General features: G+C 42.1%; 1 protein-coding gene across 1 annotated transcript; it reads right to left on the bottom strand.

The window, feature by feature from the left end:
• Positions 1-14,483: 14,483 nt before the first annotated feature.
• Positions 14,484-16,052, bottom strand: LOC120935545 (E3 ubiquitin-protein ligase TRIM41-like). Its single transcript, XM_040347595.1, has one exon. It carries the CDS (start codon positions 16,050-16,052, stop codon positions 14,484-14,486), a length of 1,569 nt encoding a protein of 522 aa, XP_040203529.1.
• Between the last annotated feature and the right edge of the window lie 1,522 nt (positions 16,053-17,574).

Raw genomic sequence — 17,574 nt, 5'->3', positions numbered from 1 at the left:
GCGGCCGCCGCAGGGGGGAGTTTGCGTCGTAAACCAGCGTCGGGTATGCAAATTAGGAATTACGGCGATCCACAATGGCTTTTAGCGTTCGCTACGTCGCCGCTAGTCTAGTTTCCCGTCGCAAATTTAGTCGTCGTTTTGGGTGCCCTAACTTTAGTCAGCAATCGTATTGCTGTCTAAAGTATGGCCGTCGTTCACGTAACACGTCCGGGAATACGGAAGTACGCTACGCGCGTCGCCGTTTGAAAAAATGACGTCAAGGCGCGCAAAGCACGACGGGAATTGCGAAACGGAGCATGCGCAGTAGGTCCGGCGCGGGAGCGCGCCTAATTTAAATGGCACACGCCCATTTGAATTGGCCCGCCTTGCGCCGGCGTAGTTTTCATCGCAAGTGCTTTGTGAATCAGGCACTTGAGATGAAAACTTGCAGCGGTGTAACGTATCTACGATACGTTACGCCGCCGCGATTCTACGTGAATCTGGCCCATAGATACAAATCAAAATCTGAATTGAACCCTTTTGGGTATCAAGTCGATGTGTCCAGCCCACGTGTCTTTTCCTCAGCGCCAATTCTCTATTACCACCCCGTCTGTTTTTTTTTGACACACCATCAATGGCCATAAATCTAAGCTGAGAAACCTGTATGTCCTGTCTCCATAAAACGTCTAGCCAATGGTTTTTGTAATAACGTATCAGGCCTCGTACACACGACAGAGAAACTCGACGTGCCAAGCCCGTCGAGTTCCTCGTCGAGTTCCTTGTTGAACTTGTCGAGAAGCTCGGCAGGCTTGCTTTGCGTACACACGTAACATACCAAAATCTTGTCGTTCTCCGGCGCGATGACGCTCACGACGTATGACGCGACTATAAAGGGGAGGTTTGATTTTGTTGGCGCCACCCTTGGGGCTCCTTTTGCTGATTCCGTGTTTACGCGTGTTAGTAAAAGTTTGGTGAGTGACGATTCGTGCTTTTCAGTCTTTGTGCTTTCAGATTGATCTCTGCCGTTCAGTTTGTACTTGTGTGGGTCGTATCTAGGCAATCGAGACGTGCGGTCAGGTCGTATTGTTTTACATTGCGGTCCTGTCCCCGCGTTTTTCATTGTCAGGGTCGTTCTTCATAGGTCTTGCTGTTCTTCACTGCGGTCTGTTTAGTGCAATTCTGATTTGTCGTTCGTAACTAGCCTTGTAGCCATGTTGCAGGCACCTAGTCGTCGCCGACTTCGTGCTAAGCATCTTCTGTCTATAGGTCTGTTTGTTTATGACCTAGACAATGAGGAGTTCATGAACAGGAGGAGGACGCGTTCATGGACCAAGAATTGGTTGCTCCGTAGGAACCAATTCTCTCACATGCCTTTGCTGCGGGAGCTTCAGGAAAATAATCCTGTTGATTACAGGAATTTCCTGAGGATGTCTGATCCCGTCTTTCAGCACCTGTTGGCTTTGGTGTCCCCCTATATTACCAGGCAGGACACCGTTATGCGGGAAGCCATCAGTGCTGAGCAGAGGCTAGTTGCCACCCTCCGTTATCTGGCAACTGGGAGAAGCCTTCAGGACTTAAAGTTCTCCACGGGCATCTCCCCCCAGGCTCTGGGCCTCATCATTCCTGACACCTGCTCTGCCATCATCCAGGTTCTGCAGGAGGAATATATGAGGGTAAGTTTTCTCCTTTAATATCACATTTTATGTCTATAATGTATGCTAATGTCTTGTAGTTATCTCCTCCTTCCCTAATTACCATGTCTGGAATATGCTGTGAATGTCCCCTTTGCCCCCATGCATGATGTAAACTTTGATGCCCCTTTTTTGGCCTACATGCATATTTTCCATCACTTACCTCCCCAGCATGCTATCCTGGGCCCCAACCTACCTAGTCTAGTCACTTCCCAATGTATTGTGTTATATCCATTGTAATGTCCCCCCCCTCCCCTCCAAAATGTGTTGTAAAGTCTATGTTCCCCAATATTTTTTTTTTTTTATTTAAATTTTAGGACTCCCAAACTCATCTAGCCCTCCCCTCCAAAATGTGTTGTAAAGTCTATGTTCCCCAATATTTTTTTTTTTTTTATTTAAATTTTAGGACTCCCAAACTCATCTAGCCCTCCCCTCCAAAATGTGTTGTAAAGTCTATGTTCCCCAATATTTTTTTTTTTTTTATTTAAATTTTAGGACTCCCAAACTCATCTAGCCCTCCCCTCCAAAATGTGTTGTAAAGTCTATGTTCACCAATAATCAAAATTAATTTTTTTTTAGTACTCCCAAACTCATCTAGCCCTCCCCCAAACTTGGGCATTGGCCCATCAGAGGGGGTGTTTAATGTGTTAATTGGCTAAATATATTTAGATATAATATGCTAGTTCCCAGAAATGTTATAATGCTTATAATGTCTTTGTATAATCTGCTTGCAAGGTTATGTGGCTAATTTTTTCTTTTTTTCTTCCCCAGCTTCCGTCCACACCACAGGAGTGGCAGTCTGTGGCTTTGGACTTCCAGACCCGATGGAACTTCCCCAACTGCGGGGGAGCCATCGACGGGAAGCACGTCCGCATCGTGCCTCCACCCCGTTCAGGATCCCAGTTCTTTAATTATAAGGGGTTCAACAGTATTGTGCTGATGGCGGTGGTGTCAGCACAGTATGAATTCCTTTTTGTGGATGTCGGGATGAATGGACGGGTATCGGATGGGGGAGCCTTCAGGCAGACGGAGTTCGCGCTTCGCCTTCAGGATGATGATCTGTCATTGCCACCGGATGACCAGAATGTAGAAGGCCTGCCATTTGTTTTCCTGGCTGATGAAGCGTTTGCCCTGGGACCCCATCTTATGAGGCCATTCCCTCAGCGCACCCTCACCCCAGAGAGGAGTGTCTTTAATTTCCGGCTGGGCCGAGCACGTAGAGTGGTTGAGAACGCTTTCGGCATCATGGCCAGCCGGTTCCGCCTTTTCCTCACCTCTCTCCACATGGCGGAATATAAGTGGAATACAATTATTTTTGCCTGCTGCATTCTCCACAATTTTTTGCGGAGACAATCTCCAAATTATATGGCCCTGGTTGGGCCCGAGGCACAACTTTTGGCTCCATCAGAAACTTTGGCGGGCCTTGAAGCTGGCCACACAGGACTGCCCCCCCATAGTGCCCGTGAAGTCCGGGACAAATACATGGACTATTTCATGGGTAGGGGGGCAATACCATCTCAATCAAATTTGCCATAATTGTAGCTTTCAAAAAAATAAATCATAATCTTTTTTCTAAACTTGTTATGTCTTGCTTGTGTTGTTTGGAGTTCTTTACTAAGTGTAACTAAGTGTATTTTCATTATCAACTAGCAAACATTTCCCAGGTGACCCCCAAACCAAACACATAGAAAATTTTACGTATTTTAGGAAAAACACCACACACTTTTTTGAGGTTCAAAAGCTCTTTATTTTCTTAATTTATTTATTTTTATTTTTTCATAAATACCCTACAAAAATGTTTGGTATATTTTCTCATACAATATACAATCATTTTTGTATTTTTTTTGGTCATTTTTCTCATACAATATACAATCATTTTTGTATTATTTTTGGTCATTTTTCTCATACAATATACAATCATTTTTGTATTTATTTTGGTCATTTTTCTCATACAATATACAATCATTTTTGTATTTTTGTGGGTGATTTTTCTCATACAATATACAATCATTTTTGTATTTTTGTGGGTGATTTTTCTCATACAATATACAATCATTTTTGTAATTTTGTGGGTGATTTTTCTCATACAATATACAATCATTTTTGTAATTTTGTGGGTGATTTTTCTCATACAATATACAATCATTTTTGTATTTTTGTGGGTGATTTTTCTCATACAATATACAATCATTTTTGTATTTTTGTGGGTGATTTTTCTCATACAATATACAATCATTTTTGTATTTTTGTGGGTGATTTTTCTCATACAATATACAATCATTTTTGTATTTTTGTGGGTGATTTTTCTCATACAATATACAATCATTTTTGTATTTTTGTGGGTGATTTTTCTCATACAATATACAATCATTTTTGTATTTTTGTGGGTGATTTTTCTCATACAATATACAATCATTTTTGTATTTTTGTGGGTGATTTTTCTCATACAATATACAATCATTTTTGTAATTTTTTTTTTTTTTTTTTTATTAAATAAAGTATAAAATCTGGTTTTATTATTTTTTTTTTTTTTTTATTAAATAAAGTATAAAATCTGGTTTTATTAGTTTTTTGTTTTTTTTTTATTAAATAAAGTATAAAATCTGGTTTTATTAGTTTTTTGGTTTTTTTTTATTAAATAAAGTATAAAATCTGGTTTTATTATTTTTTTTTTTTTTTTTATTATTAAATAAAGTCTAAAATCTGGTTTTATTTTTTTTTTGGTTTTTTTTTTATTAAATAAAGTCTAAAATCTGGTTTTATTATTTTTTTTTTTTTTTTTTATTAAATAAACTTCAAAATCTGCTATTTAAATTTTTTTTTGGTATTTTTTTCAGATTCAGACTCTCCCCAAAACATCCAATAAATTTTTTAATTTAGTTTCCACCCTCCTTGCTCTTTCATTATTTTTTCTGTTGGCCAAATGTATCTCCTCCACCTCTTCTCTGCAGGCCCATATTTCCGAGATCAGCATCTGTTTTGTATGCCTGTCCAAGCCACCACCTGATCCTGAAATGTGGGACAAAACAATTTATTTAAATTAGGCAGGCCTACATCTACATTACCTGAAGCTGGGTTAGTTATATGTTACTTTACCTGATGTGGTGGCAGGCTGCGCATCATCACCATCCCTCGGGGGTGTGGCTTGCTGGACTTCTTGCTCCCGTGTTGAAGCTTCATGACGCCCTACGAGAATGAAGAAAATGGAAACAGGATTTTTATAGCTTATAGGCCTGAAAGAGGAATATGATTAACTTTATAAAATTTCTGGGACTATTGATGTTTAGAAAAACCCCTCAGGGCAAAACACAGGATTGAAGGCATTCACAAAGATCCTGACAAATCTTGTAGCTTTGGTCTACTTTTAAACATGTAAGCCAACAAAGTATACACTGGATCACCTCAGCTCTGTGTGAAGCCCAAAATGGGTTATTAAAGGGGACAACAATTATGCAAATGAGTCCACATGTGTCACCGACTGCTGAGCAGACTCTCCTTTTACTGTATATTTAATTATTAAAAAAAGATTTGTGGTTTTAATAGCACATCTACATAATTTTCACGATTGATCTCACCACAATTTTCAAAAAATGTCATAATTTGTAGGATTTAAAACACAATATTTAGTCGTTCCGAATGGACGTCCAGTTTGACGACAAATTATTGTGCCTAAAAAAATATTACAGTACAACCTGAAATAAAAAACACATGGCGCGGAACAAATCTTACAAAATATATAACAAACTTACTTCTTCTAATCACTCTCCTGATCCTCTTCATTTGTTCCGGCTCCCGTTTTTTGAGGTCACACCACCTTTTCCGGATCTGCTCCTTGGACCTTTTCACTCCAAATTTGCGATGGAGACTCCTCCTCACCTTCTCCATTATTGCGGCCTTGACCTTGTTCGGGTACTTATATGGCCCATGCCTCCCATCGTAGTCCTCTGCTTTGAGGATGAGGACCATCTCCACCATTTCCTCAAAGGTCATGTTGGAGGCCTTACAACGGATTCGCCGTGCTGCCATATTCTCCAACATGTGCTTCCAACAAAAAAAAGATGGAAAAGGGGCGGGGAAAATACGATACCATGAACGTCAGGGGCGGGGAGACGTGCGTAAAGTCCCACATGCGCGTGTATAAAGGGCTACCACGTGAGTAAAAGGGGCGTTCACAGTTTGTGGAAGACGGCGGAGATAACGATCGGGTCAAAGACCGGTATGTAACTACATTTTACATGTTTTTCTTGATTGAATGATTTTGTGGCCTACATCTTAGGTTCAGAAATTACAACATAGCCAGTTTGAAATTTGAAGGTAATGGTCCGCTATAGTGCCGTCGTACGTAAACAACGCTTTGATTATGCATTTTGATCCAACTACTGTTGTGTGGGCAATCTCGGTTCTCATCAGGATGTCTTCTAAAAACAAGTCGGTTTAAACATGATGCAAATGGTCGCTTTTATGTCTTGACCAAACTATATCGGAGTGCTTTTATCTAACTAACGTTTCATACACAAATGAGGATGAGATCTGGCTTATTAGTTCGACACAACTGGTCATCTGTTTCCTAGGAACTGACCCAACATGATCTGCTGCCAATTCCACCTTGTCGTTTTTGCGACGGAAGATAAGGGGCGGGGGGGAAACATAAATTTTTTTTAAGCATGGGCGGATGTCGTGTGCGGAGTGTATATAAGGCTCGAACACATGTAGCGTCCATACGACCGGGTTGCGTAAGAAAGACGTTTGAACGACAAGCGTGTAGGTATGCTTCGAACTTGGGACAGCAGTGGCATATTCAGGAAAGACAGACATTTAAAGGAGCACTAAGCCAAAATTGTTTGGGGCAGAAATAACTAACTTTACATTATATCAGTCTTGATTTCATGTCCTCATTGTCCCTTTTTGCTTTTAAGCAGCTGTAATCATTTGCATAAATCATCACTTCCTGGTTCTGCTCCCTCTCAAATTTATCAGGGGAGCTTGTCACTGTGGTCTAAGCTGTGTGTCTAAAAATCAACCAAAACAATGCTACTAATTTTTGAAATTAAAATATGCCCTGCTTTTATTTTTTTTGGGTTCTGTGTGTCTCTTTACTTCACAGAAACAATAACTAAATTTAAAACCAAAAGTGAAACTAGAGGCACATTATATGTATGCACTTGTATGTCTCTAGACACTGTAAACAGTAATTTCCTCCAAAAATATAGTTATCCATTAGTGACCCTTTAAGGGCTAGCTTGTGAGAAAGAGTAATTGACTTTCTAGATTGTGTAGTGACATTATTTTTTTATCCTTGGTTTTGGACAGGAAAAGATGAATCTCTTTAACCGACCCGACTTCTTGGAGATCTTCATTGATAGGTGGCAAGAACTTCCTGTTCTGTGGGCCACCAAAGACCCCATCTCTCGAAATAGAGAATTGCGCAAAACTGCACTGGAGAGCCTGCTCCCACTTGTGCGGAGACAGGTGGGGTTTGATGTGACAACTGACCAGTTGGAGGTCAAAATTGGGACCTTGAGAGGCACCTACAGGAAGGCACGCAACAAGGTCTTGGCTTCGATGAGGTCTGGAGCTGGAGCAGGGCGGGTATTTAAACCCAAGTTGTGGTACTACAGCAAACTGAGCTTCCTGGATGAACACCTGGAGGTTAGGGAGTCACTTTCTAGCCTTCGCCCCAGAAGCCACAGAAGCTCCAGCCTTCCCTCCAGCCAACCTGCTGCTCCCTCTGCAGAAGAACCCTCTCAGCAGCCTTCCATCCTGGATGAAGATCCAGATTTGCCCAGCTGGAGCCAGGTATATAGTACTTTCAATGTGCAAATATGTGGTGTTCAAATGTTGTTAAAGAGATGTAAATTAAGATATTAAAGGTAAATAAAAATTAGATCTAAAAGTGTTATTCCTAAAATTTGTCAGTATTGGCCATGAATTTTTGTGGTGTGATTGACCATAAAACATGGGTCAGAATGATTGGCTTAGCTAAGTCGTGACCAAAAAAAATGCAACAGTCAGGAGCTTAAATAAATAAACCAAAAATGTTAAAAAAATAGTAAAACTTTACTTTTTTTCCATACACAGGACGAGACCAGGCAGCAGGAGGATCAGGAAAATGCCAGGCAGGAGGAGGACAGGGTGAGTGGCTTGGAGGAGGCTGCAGGCCCAAGTATCTTGGACGTGTTGGCAGGCCCAAGTATCAGTAACGTGGTGGCAGGCCCAAGTGGAGCGGATGAGGTGGCAGGCCCAAGTGGGTTGCACGAGGTTGCTGGGCCAAGCACGAGATGCCAGGTGTCTCCTCTTCGTCTGCGTCCGAGAAGGCAGGTGAGGGATACAAGGGTGCGTGACGCCTCACTAGCCCTCATTCGGGATGCCCATGCAACCCTGCAACAGCCTCCCACTGCTCAGGAGGGATTTGTCACAGTTGTTTTGGCCAAAATGTCAGAAATGACATTAGACCAACGCCTCCTCTTTGAGGGCCTCCTCATCACCCTGGCAAATCAGGGGGTGAGGGGTCTTCTCACAGAGGACACTGTGATTTGCCGCCATCCCCATCCTCACACACCACATAACTCCCAAGCTCCCCCACCTTCTTCTTCTTCTCATGCTCCTTCTCAAGCTCCCCCACCTTCTTCTTCTTCTTCTTTTTCTCATGCTCCTTCTCAAGCTCCCCCACCTTCTTCTTCTTCTTCTCCTGCTCCTTCTCAAGCTCCCCCACCTTCTTCTTCCTCTTCTTCTCCTGCTCCTTCTGAACATTCTTCTTCCTCTTCTTCTCCTGCTCCATCTGAACATTCTTCTTCCTCTTCTTCTCCTGCTCCATCTGAACATTCTTCTTCCTCTTCTTCTCCTGCTCCATCTGAACATTCTGCTTCCTCTTCTTCTTCTACTACTCCTCCTCCTTCTACTGCTCCTCCTCCTTCTACTCCTCCTCCTTCTACTCCTCCTCCTTCTACTGCTCCTCCTCCTTCTACTGCTCCTCCTCCTTCTACTGCTCCTCCTCCTTCTACTCCTCCTCCTTCTACTCCTCCTCCTTCTACTGCTCCTCCTTCTACTGCTCCTCCTCCTTCTACTCCTCCTTCTACTGCTCCTCCTCCTTCTACTCCTCCTCCTTCTACTGCTCCTCCTCCTTCTACTGCTCCTCCTCCTCCTCCACCTCCTCCTCCACCACCGTCGGCTACTCATCCTCCACCACCTTCGTCTACTCCTCCTCCTGGCATGAGTACTACCCCTGTGGCACCACCTCCAGCCAGGCATAAGAGGAAGGCTGCTGAGAAGGCTGCAGAGAAGGTGAAAGAGCAGGCTGCAGGGAAGCCACCAAGGAAGGCCTTGAAGAAATCAAGAAAGTGACTCCCTTACTTCCATGTGGTGTACCAGAGTTCAGGCTGCTGTAGTACCACAACCTGGTGACATCTGCCTGCCCTGCTCCAGTTTCTGACCTCGGGGAGTCCAAGACCTTGATGCGTGACTTCCTGAATGAACCTCTCAAGTCCCCATTTTGGCCTCCAACTGATCACCAGTCACATCAGGCCACACCTGGCTGTGCACAAATGGCAGCAAGCTCTCCAGTGCTGACTTTTGCATATCAAATTTTTTTTTATTACCAAAATAAATGGTACATTTTTTTTTTACAGTTCATACTTGTCCTTGTATTTTTTTACATTTCAATTTTGCAAGTGAGAAGGCAGGTTCTTATTTTGTAAAAATTGGATATAAGGTGTAATTTGAAAGGGACACATGAGATAAGACAAAGCAATAAGGTTTCTATGGGGGGAACTTGACATTACAAAAAATAAAAGGATTAGCATTTTTTAAAAATTAAAAAATAAGGTGATTAAAAGCAGGATTTAAAACACACGACCAAAATAAGGTGACAATAAAAAAAAAAAAAAATATTGAGTCCAGTAAGAAAAAGGTTCCACCTAATTTTAAGGAACTCTGTGTGAATATCGTAAAAAAAAAATTATTAGATTGCTGTTTTGTGCCCTTAGGAAAAATTGTGTAAAGCGATGCAAATAAACGATTAAATAATGTTGGAAACGACACGAATGTGCTATCTCCAATCCAAACGCTAGTTTTACCTATGTTGGTCTCCAGTGTCTAAGTTTTTGACAAGTTTCTTAGCATACACACGACCGAGTTTCTCGTTTAAAAAACAGCCCGATGAAGAACTCGTCGAGCCAAAATCCACTGCCATCGAGAAAATAGAGAACCTGCTCTCTATTTGCTCGACGAGTTCCTCGGCGGCTCCATCGGGCCAAAAATGTACACACGACCGAGTTTCTCGACAGAATCCGGCTCTTCACCGAGATTCTCGACGAATTCTGCCGAGAAACTCTGTCGTGTGTACGAGGCCTCAAGTGTTATTTTTATACTTTACATTTTTTTTACGTTTTGTCACTTTTTTTTTTTTCATTTTGTATCTTTTATTTGTTGATGTAATTTCCATTTCAGTATAAACCCCCTTTTTTCTATATATTTTTGTATTGGTTATTTACATATATTTTTATTTCATCGTATATGTATGTGTTTGAATGTATTTATATATATATATATATATATATATATATATATATATATATATATATATATATATATAAAATCTTTTGTCTTCTCTTACATCTGTTTCATATTATATAATTTTAAAAATTATAAAAAAATTAAAAAGTCAATAAATAAAATAGAAAATTAATAGCGTAATAATAATAATCATCATCACTATTATTGAAATGATGCATTAGAATAAGAAAAATAAATGTGCAAAAGCTCTTAAAACTGGTATGTGTATATATTGAACCATACTATACTTCACCATTTTTTTTTTTCAATCGTAAAATGGAGAAAAAAAACGTATATAATAGTAGTAATATAATAATCATCATCATTGCTATTATTGAAATGATGCATTGTGGGTGATTTGGTAACCGAATGAGAATGAGAAAAAAAATCAATATTTTTTAACTTTTTGCTATAATAAATATAATAATAAATATCCCCAAAAAATATAAGAAAAAAAAATATTTCTCAGTTTAGGCCGATACGTATTCTTCTACATATTTTTGGTTACTGTAAAAAAAAAAATTGCAATAAGCGTTTTATTGATTGGTTTGCGCAAACGTTATAGCATCTACAATATAGGGGATAGTTTTATGGCATTTTTATAAAAAAAATTATATCAGCGATTTTTATCGTGACTGCGACATTATGGCGGACACATCAGACACTTTTGGCGCTATTTTGGGACCATTCACATTTTTACAGCGATCAGCGCTATAAAAATGCACTGGTTACTGTGTAAATGTGACTGGCAGTGAAGGGGTTAACACTAGGGGGCGATCAAGGGGTTAAGTGTGTCTTAGGGAGTTATTCTAACTGTAAGGGGGCGTGGCTACGAGTAACACGTCACTGATCGCTGCTCCCGAAGAGAGGGTACAGACGATCAGTGACATGTCACTAGGAAGAACAGGGAGATGTTGTGTTTACACTGACATCTCTCCATTCTTCAGCTCCATGACACGATCGCGGGACAACGGCGGGTCCCGCGGGAACGGGCACGGGGCTCTCGCGCAACTCCATGGCGGCAAATTTAAAGGGACATACCTTACGCCCACTTGCCTGTCCGTGCCGTTCTGTCGACGTATAAGTTTGTGCGGCGGTCGGCAAGTGGTTAAACAGATTAAAAAAAAAAAAAGTAAATAAAAAAAATAGAAAAAAATAATAGAATAATATTTACATTAATAATAATCACTGCTATTATTGAAAGGATACATTTGTGGGTGAAATGGTAACCTAGTGAGAATGAGATAAAAATAGTGTTAAAACACACAAAACTAGTATGTGTGTATATATTACATGTAACTATGTAAACTATGGCCCAGATTCAAGAAGCACTTGCGCCCGCGCAACCATAGTTGCGCGGCGCAAGTGCTTACTTGCTCCGGTGTAACGAATGCCCCTGATTCAGGAACCTCGTTACACCGACTGCAGCCTAGGATGTGATAAACATAAGCCTCCTTATGCCTTCACATCCCAGGCTGCATTCTTGCGTTGGCCGCTAGGGGGCGCGGCCTTTGTGATCGGCGTGTAGTATGCAAATTGCATACTACCACCGATTCACAAAAGTTGCGCGGGCCCTGTGCACGCAAGGTACGGAGTTTCCGTACGGCGCCTTTAGCATAAGGTTGCTCCTGCTAATAGCAGACGCAGCCAATGCTAAAGTATAGCTGCGCCTCCCGCTCGCGACGTTCAAATTTAACGTCGTTTACGTAAGTGAACCGTGAATGGCGCTGGACGCCATTCACGTTCACTTACAAGCAAATGACGTCCTTGCGACGTCATTTGCCGCAATGCACGTCGGGAAAGTTTCCCGACGGAGCATGCGCTGTTCGCTCGGCGCGGGAGCGCGCCTAATTTAAATGATTCCCGCCCCCGGCGGGATCATTTACATTAGGCAGCCTTGCGCCCGGCTGCTTAGCATATTGCCCGCGCAATTTACGGAGCAACTGCTCCGTGAATCGCGGGCAAAGCGCAATATTTGCGTGGGCGCAGAGAAAAAAATTTGCTCTTTGCCCACGCAAATATTGCGCGATTCTACTTGAATCTGGGCCACTATATATACTGGCCCGGATTCAGGTAGATTTGCCCCTTATTTGCGGAGGCGCAGGGCAGCGTTTTATTTACTGCGCTACCCGCGATTCACGGAGCAATAGCTCCGTAAATTGCGTGTGCGCTGTGTAAACTTGCCCTGCGTAGGAGCTCCTAATGTAAATGATCCCGTAGGGGGCGGGAATCATTTAAATTAGGCGCGCTCCCGCGCCGAGCGTAGAGCGCATGCTCCGTCGGGAAACTTTCCCGACGTGCATTGCGGCAAATGACGTCGCAAGGACGTCATTTGCTTCAAAGTGAACGTGAATGGCGTCCGGCGCCATTCACGAATCACTTACGCAAACGACGTAGATTTCAAATATCGCGATGCGGGAACGACGGGTATCCTTTAGCATTGGCTGCGCGTGCTATTAGGATGTGCAAGTTAGGATGAAGGAAAAAAGGTGGGACAGCCGCACTCCAAAAAAAATCCTCCTTTAATTAAAAATCACAAAATACATGCCACAGCAAAAAACAGCACAACAAAAGAAAAGCTGACGTTTCGCACTATGCCTTAGTGCTTCTTCATAGCTAGTGTGTAAACAGTAAAATGAGTGAATATATACCTTACAACCCAATGAGTGGGAGGGGGCTCTGGAAACAATTAAGTTAAATGTGCAACCTTACGCGAAACCCGACGTACGCAAACTACGTAAATTGCGTACGCAGGGCTCGCGCAACGTTGTGAATCGGTGTTAGTATGCAATATGCATACTATACACTGAGCACAATGGGAGCGCCCCCTAGCGGTCATCGCTAGAATGCAGCCTAAATATGCGTGGCATAAGAGCCTTATGCCACGCAGATTTTAGGCTGCAGTCGGCGTTACGATGTTCCTGAATCAGGAGCATTCGTAACGCCGGGGCAAGTAAGCAATTGCGCTGTGTAACCTATGGTTACACAGGCGCAATTGCTTCTTGAATCTGGGCCACTGTGTATATGTATATATATATATATATATATATATATATATATATATATATATATATATATATTAAACCATACCTTGTGCAATCTAATTGTAAAATCGTAAAAAAAAAAAAAAAAAAGTAAAAGTAAAAACTAAAATAATAGTAGTAATAATAATAGTAATAAAAATAATAATCATCGTTATGATTGAAATGATGCATTGTGGGAGATAAGATAAACAAATGAAAGAATAAAAATTGGGTAAAATCTCTCAAAACTGCTGTATATATTGAACCATACCTTATGATTTTTTTTTTTTTTTTTAATAGTAAAATGAATTAAAAAACATATATTAGAAAATAAGTGAATAATAAAAAAAAAACAATTGAAGAAAAAATATTAGCATATTAGTATTAATAATAATAATATTTCTAATAATAATACTAACAACAATAATAATCATAATTGTTAAAATTATAAATTCTCGGTACAATGGGGGTAATCCACAAAGATCCGGCGTAACGTAAATATTTTCCCATTTAAGTTACACTGCCTTAAAATTTCTACCTAAGTGCCCGATCCACAAAGCACTTACCTAGAAATTTTTGGCTGTGTAACTTAAATTCCGCCGGCGCAAGGCGTTCCTGTTTTCATGGGGGCGATTCCCATTTAAATTAGGCGCGCTCCCACGCCGGCCGTACTGCGCATGCTCGTGACGTCATTTTCCCGACGTGCATAGCGCGAAATTACGTTACGCCGAGCTTTGTGGATCGCGACGGGTCAATAAAGTTGCGTCGGGGAAAAAAAAAGATACGGCGGGAAAAAAAAAAGATACGGCGGGAAAAAAAAAATTCAAAAAACAAAAAAAAAATCGCGTTGCTGGACAGAAGGGTCTGCTTTTACAAGGTGTAAACAGTTTACACTTTGTAAAAGCAGCCCTAATTTTGCGCTTGCAAACTAAAACTTACGGAGAAAAAACGAAGCGTAAAAGCTTTGTGGATCTCCGTAAGTGCTAATTTGCATACCCGAGGCGGCATTTCGACGCAAAATGCCCCCAGCGGCGGATGCGGTACTGCATCCTAAGATCCGGCAGTGTAAGTCCCTTACACATGCCGGATCTTCTGCCTAACTATGGAAAACTGATTTTGTGGATCAGTTCCATAGTTAGGACCAGGGATACGACGGCGTAACAGCAGTTACGCCGGCGTATCCCTTTTGAGGATCTGGCCCATTATTCCCCCATTCAGAATAATGTCATCACATCTCCCTTCAATCCAATGATATCTGTGCACACCAAACACCCAACACGGCATAGAGGGGCTCGGTGAAGGTGGCGGTGAAGGTGTGGAGGTGGCAGAGGGGGGCCCCCATATAGAAGGAGATCTGTCCGGCCTCATAATCCAGATATACCCGGACTCTCTTACCAGGAACAATATAACTCAGCACGGTCTCCTTTTTATCATGTACTACTTTATATTTTGGACCCTTCCTGCCCAAACCCCAGGACACGTCATTCCTCCCAACCAAGGAGTTTACGCCACTCCTCTCTATACTGGCGTAACACATCCCGATAATCCAGTTATTGGATCTCTGGAGATCTACTTCCCAGTAATGTCTCCCTGAGGAGAAACTCTGACTGCCTAAAACTTGATTATAATTCTTAAATCTCTTCTCAGTTATCGGGCCAGGCTTGTATGGACCTGTGTTGGTTGCCGACTTCTTGTCATATGAGATAGTTACATTGGTATGAACCGTGTCCTCATCCAATAATATGTCTACAGCTTTCTTTATGAAGGTCCCTCCAATTACACCACTTATTATATTCGATAAACCTGTGCTGATCATATGTGAGACCCCATCCACGTCCAGATCCCCTCCATCATGGAGGAGTTTCTCATGTCTCTCTTTGTCCTTCTCATCTCCATCCTCGGTATCACACAAGTGACATGTGTCTGGTTCCTGTAGGACGGTCAACGGATCCATCATGGCGCACAGCTCCTCTAAGGGATGAATCCTTCTGGACAGATCCTCCATCTTTGACTCCAACTTCTGGATCAGATCGTTGACTGGGCGTAAGATCCGCTTTGCAGGCCTGGAGATCTCACCCAGGACTTTCTTCTCCAGATCTTCCAGACGTCTCCTGAAGTCTCTGAACAGGCCAGTGACTCTCTCTGTTTCTCCATCTGCTTTGCCTTGTACACTTCCCAGGTGTTCCTGCAGACTCCGGACTCTTTCTTCTGTATCCTCTCTCTTAGTAATCAGTTTCTCCAGATTATATGTCAGTTTCTTCTTCTTCTTTATGAAGGTCTCTTCCAAGGTCTCCACCTGGTGTCCCCGATGTTCTCCGAATATAATGCAGAAGACACAGATAGCAGCAGAGTCCTCGGTGCAGTAATACTCCAGGATCTTCTTATGGACGGGGCACTTCCTGTTCTCCGGGGTGCTGGTGGGGACACATAACACGTGTTCTGGTGACTTGATGTGGACTCTCAGATGGTCACCACATAGAGAAGCCTCACAATGCAGACAGGACTTCACAGCGGGTACAGAGGAGTGAATACAGTAAGTACAGGAGATCCCGGACTTCTCTGGATCTGGTGGAGACAGGAAACGTTGAGTGATGTCTTGCAGTAATATATTTCTGTACGGTAAAGGCCGGTTCTGGAACTCTTCCTTGCACTGAGGACAGGAATAACCTCCAGACCCCTCCTGGGTATCAAACACACGGTCAATGCAGACCCGGCAGAAGTTGTGTCCACATCTCAACAGAACAGGATCCATATAAATGTTCAGACAGACAGGACAATCCAGCTCCGCTCTCAGGTCTGAGGACGCCATCGCTGATAGAAGATTGAGAAAAGAAAGTTCCTTAATCTCCAAAACCAGTTGTCCAGTAAGGAAAGTTCCTCCATAGGACGAGGCTAAGAATGTGGCCAGTGAGAGCACAAATCAAATGTAAAGGTCACAAAACACAGCTGAAAGACCATTGAAAAGAAATAATCAATGGTCCCACCCAAAAACAAACCAAACAATGGACACTCAGCCAGAACTGGTTCTCTTTAACCACTCCCCCCCCCCCCCCCCAGGCCAATTCTGACATTTGTCACGTACGTGTAAAAATCTGCTTTTTTTTTCGCTAGAAAATTACTTACAACCCCTAAACATTATATATATATAGGGGCAGATCCACATACAAATAGATGGGATACGTATGTGAGATACGCTACGCCGCTGTAACTTACTTTTGGCCGGTTCGAATCCCCAAAGAATTTGCGCCGTAAGTTACGGCGGCGTAGTCTATCTCTGGCGGCGTAAGGGCGCGGAATTCAAATCGGCTATTAGGGGGCGTGTTTCATTTAAATGAAGCACGTCCCCGCGCCGAATGAACTGCACATGCGCCGTCCCTAAATTTCCCGCCGTGCATTGCGCTAAATGACGTCGCAAGGACATCATTTTTTTTAACATAGACGTGAATTACGTCCATCCCTATTCACGGACGACTTACGGAAAAAAAAAAAATTCAAATTAAACGCGGGAACGACGGCCATAATTTACATAGCTAGTCTAACTATACATGACGAAATAGCAGCTTTAACTATAAGCCGAAAAAACCGACTAGAGACGCCGTAAAAAAATGCGATGGCCGCTCGTACGTTCGTGGATTGTCAGAAATAGCTAATTTGCATACCCGACGCGGAAAACGACGTGGACGCCACCCAGCGGACGCCGAAGAATTGCATCTTAGATCCGAAGGCGTACGAAGACGTACATCTGTCGGATCTAACCCAGAAGCCGTCGTATCTTGTTTTGAGGATTCAAAACAACGATACGACGCAGGAAATTTGAAAGTACGCCGGCGTATCAGTAGATACACCGGCGTACTCACTCTGTGGATCTGCCCCATATTTTTTAACCAGGCCCCTTTTTGCGATTCGGCACTGTGTCGCTTTAACTGACAACTGCGCGGTTGTGCGACGTGGCTCCCAAACAAAATTTACATCCTTTTTTCCCCACAAATAGAGCTTTTAATTGGTGGTATTTGATCACCTCTGTGGTTATTATTTTTTGCGCTATAAACAAAAATAGAGCGACAATTTTGAAAAAAAAACAATATTTTTGCTATAATAAATATCCCAAAAATATATATAGAAAAAAAAAAATGTCCTCAGTTTAGGCCGATACGTATTCTTCTACCTATTTTTGGTAAAAAAAAAATCTCAATAAGCGTTTATCGATTGGTTTGCGCAAAAGTTATAGCGTCTACAAAATAGGGGATAGTTTTATTGCATTTTTATTAATAATTATTTTTTACTACTAATGGCGGCGATCAGCGATTTTTATCATGACTGCAACATTATGG

The sequence above is a fragment of the Rana temporaria genome, chromosome 4 (assembly GCF_905171775.1).
Source record: "Rana temporaria chromosome 4, aRanTem1.1, whole genome shotgun sequence".
Taxonomy (NCBI): Eukaryota; Metazoa; Chordata; class Amphibia; order Anura; family Ranidae; genus Rana; species Rana temporaria.
Note: the sequence above shows the minus strand (reverse complement) of the source record. Positions and strands in the feature narration are given on the sequence as shown.

What these genes read in the sequence shown, in the direction of transcription:
- LOC120935545 (XM_040347595.1), bottom strand. Translation starts at nt 16,052, where the DNA reads ATGGCGTCCTCAGACCTGAGAGCGGAGCTGGATTGTCCTGTCTGTCTG.